This window comes from Micropterus dolomieu, linkage group LG21 (assembly GCF_021292245.1).
Source record: "Micropterus dolomieu isolate WLL.071019.BEF.003 ecotype Adirondacks linkage group LG21, ASM2129224v1, whole genome shotgun sequence".
NCBI classification, from domain to species: Eukaryota; Metazoa; Chordata; class Actinopteri; order Centrarchiformes; family Centrarchidae; genus Micropterus; species Micropterus dolomieu.
This window is the reverse complement of record NC_060170.1, coordinates 35,612,425-35,626,487: the sequence shown is the minus strand read 5'-3', so window position 1 is coordinate 35,626,487 and position 14,063 is coordinate 35,612,425. Positions and strand designations below refer to the sequence as shown.

At 38.3% G+C, this 14,063-nt stretch overlaps 1 protein-coding gene across 1 annotated transcript in view; it reads right to left on the bottom strand.

Annotated features, from left to right (window-relative positions):
* LOC123960370 (laminin subunit alpha-2-like) overlaps positions 1–10,570 on the bottom strand; it is a 13,073-nt gene extending 2,503 nt beyond the window's left edge. Inside the window, exons 1-7 of the mRNA XM_046035051.1 lie at positions 10,423–10,570; positions 10,118–10,294; positions 8,890–9,073; positions 6,614–6,700; positions 3,264–3,376; positions 1,660–1,753; positions 1,180–1,275 (exon numbers count right to left, since the gene is read on the bottom strand). Of these exons, the coding sequence (XP_045891007.1) occupies positions 1,180–1,275; positions 1,660–1,753; positions 3,264–3,376; positions 6,614–6,700; positions 8,890–9,073; positions 10,118–10,294; positions 10,423–10,559 (888 nt within the window). The 5' untranslated portion in view covers positions 10,560–10,570. The remainder of the gene's footprint in view (positions 1–1,179; positions 1,276–1,659; positions 1,754–3,263; positions 3,377–6,613; positions 6,701–8,889; positions 9,074–10,117; positions 10,295–10,422) is intronic.
* Between the last annotated feature and the right edge of the window lie 3,493 nt (positions 10,571–14,063).

Sequence of the window (14,063 nt, the reverse complement as noted above, 5' to 3'; positions counted from 1 at the left end):
AGAGGTCTGTTGTCTGTTCCAGAGTCTCGACTGAAAACTAAAGGGGACAGAGCGTTTGCTGTCAGGGCCCCGAGGCTCTGGAACAGCCTGCCCGAGGAAATCAGGTCAGCTGAGTCAGTGAACTCTTTTAAGTCCCTTCTTAAAACATACTTTTATAGGAGAGCTTTTCCCGATCTTATTTGACTTTATTTTATCCCTTTTATTTTATTGTATTTTACTAATTTTATATTAAATTTTCATGCTCTTATCTTTTTTTTGTATTATTCTTTACACTTGTTAAAGCACTTTGTAACTTGTTTTTGAAAAGTGCTCTACAAATAAGGATTATTATTATTATTATTAACGGTTCAATCCCCCTGCATGTGCGCACCAGGGAAGCCTGCTATATTCATAAATGCAGTTTTTTGAGCCTGCAAGGTGGGAATGTCCAGTGGAAACGAAATGAACTGCGACACAATAAGAGGTTCTGAAAGTGCTGTAATTGTTTGTGTGATCACTCTGCTTACAGAAGGTTGTGACAGACCCAAATCATCACTGATGCATTGTTGCATTTTCCCAGTTGCCAAATATCGTAATGTAGTGATTACTTTCATTTCTGGCGCTATGGCATTCCTGCGCTGTGTTGGAGATGTTAGCGCGTCTCTAATAAGATCAGTCACGAACATGATCCCTGCACGATCTAATCTATAGCATCTGATTAATCATCCATTCATCCATTGTCCGCAACACATTTCTTCTCCCTCTTCGTCTTTCTGCCATTTTCTCCTCTACTAAAGAAACTCTTAAGCCTTTTAAAAGTCCTCGTCCGTGCTCCTAACAAATTTGACCTTAAGACCTCTTTTAAGGGTTAAGATGCTTTCTGAATTACATTTTTCTTTACTAGGATTTCTTTAATTTTAAGTGAGTAAAAACCCACATTTCTAAGAATTTTCTTAGAATTTTGTCACTAGGAGCTACTCTTTGCATTAAGATTTTTATGAATACGGGCCCTGGTGGTATTCACACACATACACAGCGAAATGAAGGGGGAAAATACTGTATTTTAAAGAGTATAGTCCTGAAAGTGTATTCAGTTCAAAGTTATTTCCTTCATGGTGAATAAATGAATAAACAGGCGAACAAATTGGAGAATCTGTCAAACAATCAAAGTATGAATGGAAGACTGAAGAACTGTCCTACCTTATGCCAGTTCCCATCATTGATGGAGAAGGGGACGCACCCAGAAATGTTTCCATGACCAAGATCATAACCCAGACAAACCTGTCTGTCCTTGATCTACAGGAAGAGAGAGAGAGTAATGATGGAGGGATGACAAGCTGACATGGTTAATGTTGCCTTGGTGAAACAGACAACAGACAAACAAATTCAGCCTGTACATCTGAGTTCACAGTTTGTACACACTGCGAGCCATCTGAAGATCTGCTCAAATCATTTATAGCAAAAAATGAAGTAGGCACTGTTCTTCTGATGTACACAGAGCTGAAGTTTATTTCAGTAAGAGGTGGTGAAATAGAGTTAAAGACTGCGCTTTGACATACAAAGAAGCAGCTTGTGTTATCCTAGACCAACTTAAGTTGAACTTTTAAAGATTACTAGAACCATGGGACAAGCGGGAAAAAATTAACTTATACAATGACAGTCAGAGCAGTAGATGGATACCTGTATGGCAACAAAGTCAGCATGGTTGATTCTTGCCATGTAGAGAACAAGACCCGACTCCTCCTTTGTCCTCAGCTCAAACTCCAATATTAGCCTTAGACAAACATACAAACGAATGATTACACCAATAAAATATTTACCAAATGCAAAGTAAATCAGATCAGAGCTTTGCATTTTTATCAGAATACTGGGAAGAAAATACTGGATTGTTAGCATTTCAATATAAAAAGTACAATGCCCCTCAAGTCCCCAAAGGAGATATTTAACTTGTGTGCACAAGATAATAACTTGTGAGCACAAAATAAAAAATATAACCTTGCAGGATTTTAGGGGCTCTGTAGAAAAGCTATTTCCAGCACAGGTAATAGTAATATTTTTCCTACCAATGTATGCAGTTAATTCTCCATTAAAATTTTGATGTTGATTTACATGTAAATGTCTAAAAATCTCTTTGTACTTAGTAAGCACAAGCATAATTTCCCAACCAAATGAAAAATATACAAATGAAATGATTTGTATTCAGCAAGGCAAAGCGTGGAATATTAGAGAAAACAACATGGAAGACAAATTGCAGTTTTAAGTGAGTTAGACACCTACCTTAGCATTTGATCATGTTTTCCAGCACTGACAGATGCAGAATAATGAAAGATATATTTTGATTTGGACAGCAGGCTACCCTACTGCTTAGAGAGAACGTCCAGTAAGTCTAATCCCCAGAACAGTCTTTGGGCAACAAAACTATTAGATATGTACATAAATACATGTATGGAATTAATTCCTTTATCCTTCCATCATGTTTTAGTTTTTGTGAAGTCAGTTTGTATTTACAGCATTGGTTCAGAAATGCAATAGTTACAGAGGATGTTTCCCTGGATTTTGACCTGCTGTACATCTGTGCTAGTATAACTCTCACTCACTCACTTCTGTTTTCCTTCCTAAGCCAAAACCTGAGAAGATGCACACAAACACACCCACACATGGGGTCAGAGTTTGCTGTGTTGAGTATGTTACATGATGAAGCTGGTATATAGCTATATTTGCAAGTGTACAAACACAACAGTACTTGTATTTTACTTGAGTATATACGATTTGTGCTTCATCTTATTCACATCATTTCAGATGCAAATATTGTGCTTTACACTCCACAATATTCATTTGATGGTTACTTTACAGATTAAGATTTTCCATACAAATAAAGATCTTAAAAAATATTAAATATTAAAAATAAACACTATATGGAGTCGCTCAAATAAGGCTACAGCTCAACAAACTACAGCTGAAGTAAATTATCCGAATACTTTATCATTTTACATCTGTGAACACTGAAGATTTTTGTAATGTTTATATTTTTGTAAATGTTGTTTTGATTTCCATGAACATTGCCATTGCTAATTCATGTCAGTGTTGGAAATTTCTCAAAAAGTTCAGTCTGTTATCTGTGGCAGGTGCTTTATAACTTGCACCGTGTTTCACCTTACAATACAAACAAATCTGAAAACCATGTACATGTCCTCACAAGCAACATTGTGTGTGCTGCACTGAAGGGCAGTCCCACAAAATAAAACAATAAATTATATATATTATAATTTAATCTGAATACATACTTCTCTCTGACTTTGGTGTCATCAAAAGCAAAGCTCATATGGCTGTTCCAGGTCAGTCCAAATTGATAAGCCTTCTCGAGTGCTGTCGGGGCCACAGCTGATGCACATGAATCCTGGAGATTGGACATAACGTGTCAGTTACACTAACAGGGTTCCCATTACCTCTCATCAACAGGAACCTTAACACTTGAGCAAAACACATGTCAATCACACTAATAGGGTTTCTGCTTCTGAGCTGCAGGGCCCTAAAGGGCTAGTCAGAACTGCAAACTGTTCTGTATATAAAACAGGTATATGAAGAGTTTAAAGTGAGATTAAATTCTTGTAGAATTATAAGTGAGGCCTTGGAAAATACATTTCAATTTTAAACAAAACTATATATATATATATATATACACACACACTACACCATCATTATAGCGATTTTTATAGTGTCAATTACCATACTGAATATTTCAAATGGTAAGTAGAGGTACAGCATACTGTGCTGCAGTACTGTATAGCATATTAAAATCTGCTTAATTGCAATCATCTTTCATCACTGTCTCCTCTTTATCACTTCAAATCAGTCACTTCCAAGGTGGATTTGGCTGACACTGTTCTCAAATAAATGGACCCTCCTGGAGTTGTATTCTCATAAATCCTGCCCATATTTTCTTTTAATTTGAACCAAACATCACACACTACAGTCTGATTTCCATTTGATTTGGGTTTCACTTTGGCAGTGGGTAAGCATAGTATTAGATGTGCAGCTTGCCATTTTACAGGGTGCACTTCCGCCAGTGACCAGGAGGTGTCAGTGTTGTAATACAAGTAAAGGAAACTTTTGTGATTGTTCTTTTTATTCCCTTTCTCCTGCAGTTTTCTTCTTTCTATTCTTTAGTCCTCCTTTCCCACATATGTATTCCCCTTGTCTATGTCTTCTTCCTGTCCTCCCATCTGCTACTTTCTCTAAAATACTCTCCGTTTATCTCACTTTCTTAGATTTCCTCTTCATTTTATTCCTTTTCTATTCACCTCACCTCTCATTATTTCCTACTCTCTACTTTATTCTTCCTGACAACTCCTCTTTCTTCACCTTCTCTTTATCCCCCTCATTTCATATCTTCCTCTGCTTCTGCTATCTTCTAACTGCTGCTCCTGCTACCTCCCTGTACTTCCAAGTCCTCCTCCTTCCACTTTTATTTTACTATTATTTTTTACCTTTGATGTTTTTTCTCCTGCTATATACTCCCCACACCTCTTCCACCTCTCCTGATCTAGTACTCTCTCATTGCATCCTCCACACTTTTGCTTAATGTCTTATTTTCTCCGTGCTCTTCTCTTGGTCTTCTGACTTTTCCCACCTTGCCATATCTCCTCTCTTCCCATCTCTTCATCCCTTTCCTCTCGTCATCATCTTTCCTCTTATCTTCTTCATTTCTTGATCTACCACCTCCTCATCTCATCTCTTTTCCTCTCCTACATATCTCGTCCTATCTCCTCTACCTTCACCTGTTTCTTCACCCATCTATTCATTTTCTATTACCCAATCTTGCCTATTTTGTGTCCTCCTCTCCTCCATCTTTACTACTTTCCTCACCTGATCTCCACTCCTTTATGCTCTCCACTCTCACTACTTGCAAAGTTGTTAATTCCCCCCTGTCCTCACCTGTTCTGTCCCAGCTCTTACACCTTCCTTCCTTCTTATACCCTCCTTTCCTCCAGTCTCTTCTTCCTATCTCCTTTCAGTCATCTCCTTTCCACTCTTGAATACATCTCCTATTAAGTAAAAAAGCTGCTTTGCCATACCTCCAGTATAATTTTGAGACAAAGTTAGAGAGAGGGGGGAGCATCTGAGACGATTGAGAGTCTGTCTGTGTGTGTGTGTGTCTCTCCTCTCTTGTTCTCTTTCAAGTGAAGACATTCCCCACACCGTGACCTTGCTTTGTTACAGCTGACACTCACCTCTTATCAGGCTCTGTCCTCATATCCACTCCACCTCCTCAACCTCCCTCATTTTTGCTCTTCTCATTCTCTCCCCCCAACTAACAAAAGGGAGATGTCACTTGCTCAGAAGCTCTTTCCTTCCCTCTCCTTTCATTCTTTTCCTGCTTCCTCTCCTCCGTCTTTCCATTAAGCCTACAAAAGGCAGGCGCCACTCTGTTCAGAAAGACACTCCTTCTCTTTCCTTCTCTTCCTTCATGGCTGCACCTTTTCTCCTCACTAACATCTCTCCCCTTTCTGTCTTCTATCCTCTTTCATCCTTGTCTTCTTCCCTCCCTTTCTCTCATCCCTCTGCGTCTTTCCATTAAGCTAACAATAGGAAGATGGTCTTCCATTCAGAGAGGCTAGTCTTTGGTTGGAGGTCAGACCAATAGAATCAGAAGTAATTTAGTCGGGATTTTGTTTAAGAGTGTGTGTGTGTGTGTCTGTGTGTACAAGTGAAGGTGAGCCTGTGTGTTGCCACCACTCTTGAGATATCAAAAGTCCCCGGACTGCTTATTGTAGATTTCAGAGAAGCTACTCTTTTAGCTTGTGGTAGTAATTAGCTTTTGCTACAAACGTTTCACAGCTCAACTCATGACCCATTTAAAGACTGTGCAATGTTCCTTAAGCAATGTCACTGGTCACTATATTGCTTAATAGTGTTTCAAATGGAGGTCTTGAATTGAATCTATAAAAGCTTAAGGCAACTAATACTGCAGGTGAAACAACTTTACATTTGCAGCTACTAATCTATTGTAGAAACAATTTAAAGGGATCATAAGGAAAATAATGACCTGAAAAGTAGGTAGATGTTGGAAAGCTTTTACTCTTATTTAGCTATTTTCTATTTTAAGTATCTCCCGTTAACAGGTGAATTGGGTTCAATAAATGTTTACGAGAAAGCCAGTGCCCTTGACATGAAGGTAAATGGAGACAGCAAAAAACAATAGTCTGAGGGGTGAGTGTTCAAGTGTGTGCATTAAATAATAAGTATGGTGGTATTCCATATTTTTCTTATTGTCAACAAATTCTATGTAAAGACCAAAAGCAGCAATGTATTGATCCGACTAACTTCTATTCTCTGTGTAACGATAAAGCTCGTAAATACTAGCACACTGACTGAAAATAGTCTAACAAATATACAATTTATTCCTTTTTGCTAATAACTTTAGTAACCAGTTGTTCACTGTGATTACATGGCCTTTTATATACTTTGCTGAGTGCCACAGACAAGGTATGGAAGTCAGAAGTTTTGAGTGATGAACTAATGCGCTGTTGGTTTTGGTCTCTACATTAAATTTGTTAACAATAACAACAATATAGAATATCACCAGCCTTATCCTTCAAACTGTGTTGAAAAGTGTGTTTGTGTGTGTATATACCATGTCAGCACCGGGCTCCTGTTTAGCAGTGGGTGGGGCTGCAGCAACAGTAGGTGTGGCAGCAGGTGTGACAGGGGGCGTGGCCTTCTGCAGGTCAGCAGTCAGGGAGTGGGAAGGAAGGGGATTAGTGGTAGCCACAGAGGCAGAATGGCAACAGTGTTTATGACAAACAGCCCTCGAATAGGTTAATGAAGCAATGGAGAAACATTTAGACTCTAGCTCCCTATTTTACGTTGAGTCGAAGCGTAATTACTATAAGAATATTGAACAAGTGGTTCTATTTCCTTTTTAGGCTCTGATAATGTTAGAGTTTCTCACCTCTGGAGAAGAATAAGTAAGCAAATAAAACAAATCCTGTGTTGGAGCTGAGAATGTACCTTCTGTTATACTTGTGACGGAAGGAAATTAGAGAGCTGCAATTTAAAAGGGTAATTAGAGGTAGTTGTCATGATATTATCAACCAGAACAGCAAGTAAAAAAGAATTACACTCTTTAAAAATTAAATGAATCTTATTTTTCAGAGGGTCACTGGAGCTTGTAAGGTGCCCTTTATAGAGCCTCTTCAACCTCTAAATTGGTTCTCACAACAACATCAAGAATCAGAATATGCGGTGACAGAAAAGTGTGAGAAGCCTTTTTATTCAAGCACATGGTGAGACTGTTGTTTACTATCAGCTATGATTCAACTTTTGGCTGTTGATGAAAACTACATGTTGCAACCTGTGTGCAAAGCTCTGTCACATCGTGCAACAGCGCAGCCCTTTCAAAATAGAATTGTGCCCTTCAATTATAAAACTGGCATTATAAAAACCTGCTTCATAAGAATGGTTTGTGTTTAACTACATGTCATACTCCATTAAAATACAAAAATGGTAACTACTTTCTGCTGAAGGAAGAAAAGATTTGTTTTACTTTGATTTACTGTTTAATTAGTTTATCTGTCTCTACAAATCAACTCATGCATTAATGAATTATTAGTTAAATTACAAGGCTTTCAAATTGCATAAAGACGGAGTAGCTTGGAATGCCATCAGAATAATCCAATGTCATGACCAAAGACCAAAGAAAGACACACACTATACAAAAACCCCACACTGGAACAAAGGCCAGTGGAACGGAATCTAACTCAGACTTTGGTCTGCAAATCTGCAAAAAGTAATGTTGGTGGAGTAAAGGTCATGTCCTCTGAAATGAAGTCCTCTGTTTTACTCTGAAGTCTGAGGAGACATTTGCTTGTATATTGCAATTAGTTGTGGCCATAATGTAAATCTGTTCCAAGCGTAAACAGGATCAACAATAACAAAATACTCAACAAATAAAACATGAATCATAAAGATAATTACTGCAGAGGGTCTGTTATAAACATATAATATAGATGTGGAATCTAAGAACTATGGCTTCTTACAGCCCTTAGTCTGCTGTATATCACAAAGAACTTACAGCCCATAAAGCAACACAACACAGAGTTATAGCTAAGCTGGCATAGCTCTTTGGCTCTGTGCTTCATGATCAATGTCTTTTTAGAGGTATAGTTTAGTAGGTAACTGGGTAACTGATAACCTATGACTGCTGTAAGGCTTATAATGTTAAATCTATGATATATATCTTGCCTATCCAGATTCTCAGGGAATGATGTGAATGACTCACTGCCTTCCAGCATCTTAGCATAGCAGCTAAATGTTAGCTGAGAGTGTTTTGGCTCCTGGGGGCTCATAAAGCATAAATGGCATGCACAGTTAGCCTAGCGTAGCGCCATGGCTCCGCACTGCGTGACAGGCTGCCAGAGGTGGAGTTTAGTGGCTCAAGGCTAAAGGGACTATAAAGAAGAGTTAATGGGCTGCTGAACTGCTATGTGATGAAGCGTTAAGCTAACACGGTGAGGCCATGGCTGCATTTCATCAGACAGAAATAGGTGTGTGTATATGTGAGTAACCGTAAGAAAAAAAGAATATGGTGGAATAGGACATGGGTGTGCTTCTATAAATGTGTGTGTGTATATTGGCATATGGGCTTCTTTTTACTGTACTATATCTGTATGTGTCTTATGTGCATGTGTGCTTTCTCTGTGCGCAAACAAAAGTAATGGCAATTATATTACTGTGAATAAAGACCTTCTACTGTAATGCAAATAATGCCTTGCTTACTCACCCACATATTTCATTTATTTTTAATATCTTAAGAGACTTTCTCCTGAAAAATATTAATGATGAAAGTTATGACTATGAGTGTTTAACAGTCCAAGTGCGTGTGTTCCCACATTAAATTGAGCCACTTACAGTTGGAGGACCTGGAGGTGGGGCAACAGGGGTTGGGGTCTGACTGTGTGGCTTTGACTCCTCCTTTTCCTTCCCGAGCTCCTCCTCTTCTGGCAGAGGAGGAAGAGGTGGCGGTGGGGCGAGGTTGGGGCACTGGCCAATTTCTGCATTCTCAAAGGACATGGGCTGGGAGAAATCTGAGAGACTGAGAGATGGACAGGCAATTAGATTTAAAATCAGATATTTAGCTGACAAACACCATAACAAGATCAAGAGTCAGGGCCACAGTTCACTGATAAGGTTCCTATGTTATGATCATGTATGAGTGCTAGAAAATGAATTATAGTAAGAGTTATTTTAAATGAAGTAACAAAACAATATAATTTATATTTAATGCAAATTGATGTAGATTCATCATGGTAGATGCTTCAAGTACGACCACAGAAAATATACAAAAGGAGCGATGAGGACACTGACAGACAAACAGGTGTAAATTAGGTAGAAGTTAACAGCAGGGTGGTGGGGTGAAATGAAAGTGAGCAATAGACAAACACACAAACATAAACACACAAAGATGGGGTGTATAATTTGAGATATGAGTATGTTTATGGTGTTGGACAGCTCTATTACTGCTGTTCAGGGAGAAAGAGACACTGGCTTTATCATGATCATCTATACCATCATCATGACCTCAGGCAATCATATTAACTACGCTTTAACCAAACTGTATGAGGCCGATCGTCCACTGCCAGAAAACATTATTGGGTAAACATTACGAAAGTGAGGTAATGCTGCCCGGTTTGAAATATCGAGTATGTATGCGGTGCATTTAAGGTGAACAATTGAAGTAAAATCAATGGGTCAGTTTTGCCTATGTCAGTGTTTTAACATTGTGGAACACAGGGGCAGAGAAATGTCCAAATTCAAAAGCTGACTCTGTTCTTTTGCCCCATATTTATCTTGTGATGTCAGAACCATATTACTCTGTGGATATATCAAAATCAAAATTCATCTGATCAGATCTCACCACTATGATGGATGATTTTTAGTGGAAAAACAAACTGATACTGTTCGCATTGCTACCAGGTCTTTACAAAAGGAAGTGGCCATGGTCACTAGAACTTAGGTTTGGATGTGATTCACACTTACTTTATCACAGTACTTAAGTTGCTAAGTGTTATGGGCTTTCAGAACAACTTGTCTTCAATATTTCAGATTCAAGAAATAGACAGGACTACATGTTACATACACAGCGTTGATCATAAGGTTCCATATACATCCCTGGAACGGGACGTTGGCTCTGTTGGATATCAGCTCTACTTCTGCAGGAATACCACCAAGGAAGATACGCTGCAAGTTCACAGGCTGGTCGTTGGGAAGCGCTGCCTCCCTCTTGACCTCCTCATCCACCTGAACTACAAAAGATCTGGTGGCAAACACACAAAAGGAGAATTACATTGATTATATAGTAAAAGTCTTCAACAGCGACAAAAAATTCTGTTGCACAGGCAGGAAACATCAACACAGACTGAAGAGAAACACACAAACACCAACCTGCCAGGTAGCCTCTCTATGCGCAGTGAGTGCTCTCTGCCATCATTCAGTATGCCTTGCTCAGGTCGTCTGATAACACGACGTGGACTGTGGCTGCCGGTAAACACCAAGACCTCCAGAGAGCCTTTGTTCAGCATGACTGAGAGGTACGGCTGCAGGAGTTGGAGATAAACTTTATTAGCTGTGGAAATGTGAATATCCAAACTACTCTCAGGACACAGAGCTGGGGAGTCCAGGTTGATGCACAAGAGAAGAGCTTTAAAATACAATTCTTCTAATTTTACTGTGTTAAAAGGCTACTCAACTTAGCAACTGAACAAAGTGAGAATTATGAAGACAACTAGAATGAAATTAAGGAATCCTAGAAAACATTTTGGTAACACTTTCTATGAAGTTCATTGCTATAATGACTTATGCATATATTTATAACACGATATAATGCGTCCATAAGACATTATAACAGTTGTTATAATCACTTACAAACATGCATTAGGCGCTATAACAAAGTTCATAACATATTATGACCTTTTGATTTAATGTTTTATAACTAATAGTAATACCAGTTTATATCAATGTGCGGCAAGAATCTCCGACCATGTTCCATAACACATTATAACCACCGACGAATGGAATAATAGCTTATAGTAATGTTTAAAGTTATATAGCATGTCTTTGTTTGCTTTAAGTAAAGTGTTAAACTATCCCTGTATAATATATTACAGGTGGACATAATACCATATTAACTAATTATAAGACCTTATAACACGTAATTGTTTGCTTTAAGTAAAGTGACACATTTTGCGCAGGAAAACAACTTTTATTTATGTTTCTTCACTTTATGAACAATCTGTATGAATTTTGAACATTTTGCAGTTTAGCACAAAAACAACATAATTACATCAAGAAAACTCATTGTCAGGGTGGTGAAAGAGAAGACCTGTTGCTGACCAATAAGAAGAGGCTCAGATGTTGTCACAGATGAATGGTGAGCCTATGGACAGGCCCTAACAGATGCAGTGGACGATTAAAGACAACCACTTCACAAAACGTAGCCTATTAAAAGACATTTTAAAGTAACTGAATGGGAATACAGTTTGGGCAGTAGGGATGAAAATCTCTTGCCACCTCACGATTCGATTTGAGGGCAGCGATCCATCTTGATGCATCTTTTTTTTTCTGTGTAAATTCTGGATAATAACTAAACTTTCGTTTACACATTAAAATTCAAAAGAAATGTCTCCTCAATTGCTTAAAAGGACTAGTTTACATCCCTGATTTACTTTAGTAGCCTCAGCTCCTCCGTGGTCACCAGCGTCCTTCCTTTAATAACCAGTTGTCAGACTCCTCTGGACACTGAAATATAATTTAACTTAACTAACTTAGCAGGATGTACAGTATGTGTACAGGACACCAGTTTAGCTTCAACCTGCTGTTCTCATTCCTCAACACGTTTGGCAGTAATGACACGCAACTAACGTTACTCTGTTACTAATTTAGCTAACGTTACACTGCAGCCAAAACCGTGCTTTACAGACCGGGGATCTGTTAACTAGCGCTAACCGCCTTCACTTTTCCAGCAGTTGCGGAAACAACAGACTTAACGGACACACTGTGACCTACACCGCACATGTTCTGCCTGACGGATAACTTACTAAGTAACTTTATATATATATATAAAATATAAGTTGAACTTCCAAATATGGTTTGTCCCAGAAGACACTGCGCACAAAACGTGATGACGTTCATCTTGGCTTACGTACATGATAGATCCTAATGCAAACCGTTTTATTCTTTAGAAGCCAACAACAGAACTTTAAATACAATTCTGAGAAGTTTTTAGGCGAGAAATCAACTGTGTAGATTTCGAAGATCGGCAGTTTTACGAAAATTGGCAGCGAATCGAAAATGTGTTCAAACGTTTTCGGAGTTGAGAAACTCCGCAAGTGCCGACGGGCGTTATATAGCTGCATTAACGTTACCGGAGGCTGCACAGCTATGGCGGGTATGGCGGGTATGGTGGGTGGATATTGTCAGAGCGAGGATTACCAGGAGAAGGAGAAGGAGCAGTCTACCCTGCCGTCGCCGCCAGACCGTGTGGATTTTTGAATGGGAGTGATTGGGACGGCAGACGGGAGACCGGCGGCGACTTGGCGGCGAGTGAATGGAATCAACGTCTTCCGGCGGCAACGTCACGGCGGCGTATGTTCGAATTCCTGTATAAATATACGCCTACTAAATACATCTGAACTAGTTACGTCGCCTAACAACCGTGTGACACTCACGTCGTCACTAGGTACGTCGCCACCAGTACACCATTGTCAGTGTAACTCCTATTTTAACTTTATTGAGTAAATTCAAGTCATGTTTTGTACAGCCTGTGTTAAATGCTTTTATTCTTGTGGTGACTGGGAACTCTGGAGTAGCCTACAGTTCATAGCCTGTGTTGTGCTTTATTGTTTGGATTCACTGTCCTATAAAATTCCACTGAAGAAGATAATGCTTTCACTTCCCCACAATGTGAAAATGGTTGTATTAGGCCTACAGTTACTTATAAAATTAATCATTGAAGTATTAGAGCTGTTTCATGCTTATTCAGTTTCTATTATTATTTGTTATAGGCATTGCCTTTGGTTATTTTATTGGCAATGCATTTTAAATGTATATTTCTGCATAATGATTTGAATTATTTTGATCATGCTAATGCGTTACTAATCACTGTAATCCTAAAGGAGTTATAAGATACTATGTTGCCTTATGTCTGCACTTTTTTTGGGGATGCTACACTAAGAGAAACCAGCATACTATTATACAATGATTCAAACATAATTTCCCACTCTGCATAGCTTATTGTTAATGCTCATGTAAATATAAAGCTCCCATGATTCTATACCAAGAACACCTTTTAATGTTCAACTGTAGACAAACGTAAATGTAAGTGTTATCTGTTACAGTTAGGCCGACTGGTAAAATATGTAATTAAATCACAATTTCTTATGAAAATGTTTAAGATGCCATCTGAATATTTTCTTTAAAAAGCTTGGCTATATGTTGAATAATATTCATTTTGTTGCTTTGCGTGTATTTCATGTGCACATTGTCTTCCTTTGCCATTTCCAGCCACAGTTGTTTAGTAAAGTTTGTTGCTGTTCTGATGCTTTTGATTGGTTCTCATGTTTGAATTTGCAGCGCCACCGTGACTCAATTAAACTGCCTCTCAAGCTGTGTTTTTAAAATGGTTAACTGTTGAAAAACAAAACATTTATGGCAGCATCAAATATGAAGAAAACACTGATGTAACTAAAACATGTAGCTTGGTGTTGGTCTATTTTTTATATTATAAATGACAGTTGGGTACACAAAGTAAATGATAAAAGCACAATTTTAATCTACAGAATAGACCCAAAAGTAAACATCATGCCAGTTAAAAAAATTAAAGATGGGAGGCTAGAACTTCAAGTTGTCCCTGATATCTATAATACAACAATATAGCATAATTTCATGGCCTATAGGCTACTCAATTAAATTACAAATATTACCAGTTATATTTTTGAAGTTAGAGCTATAGTCTATTAATGAATAAATGTAAAAACACACTCAATGTAATATTTAATTAAGTAAACCCCACAATTGAGTTTTTCAAG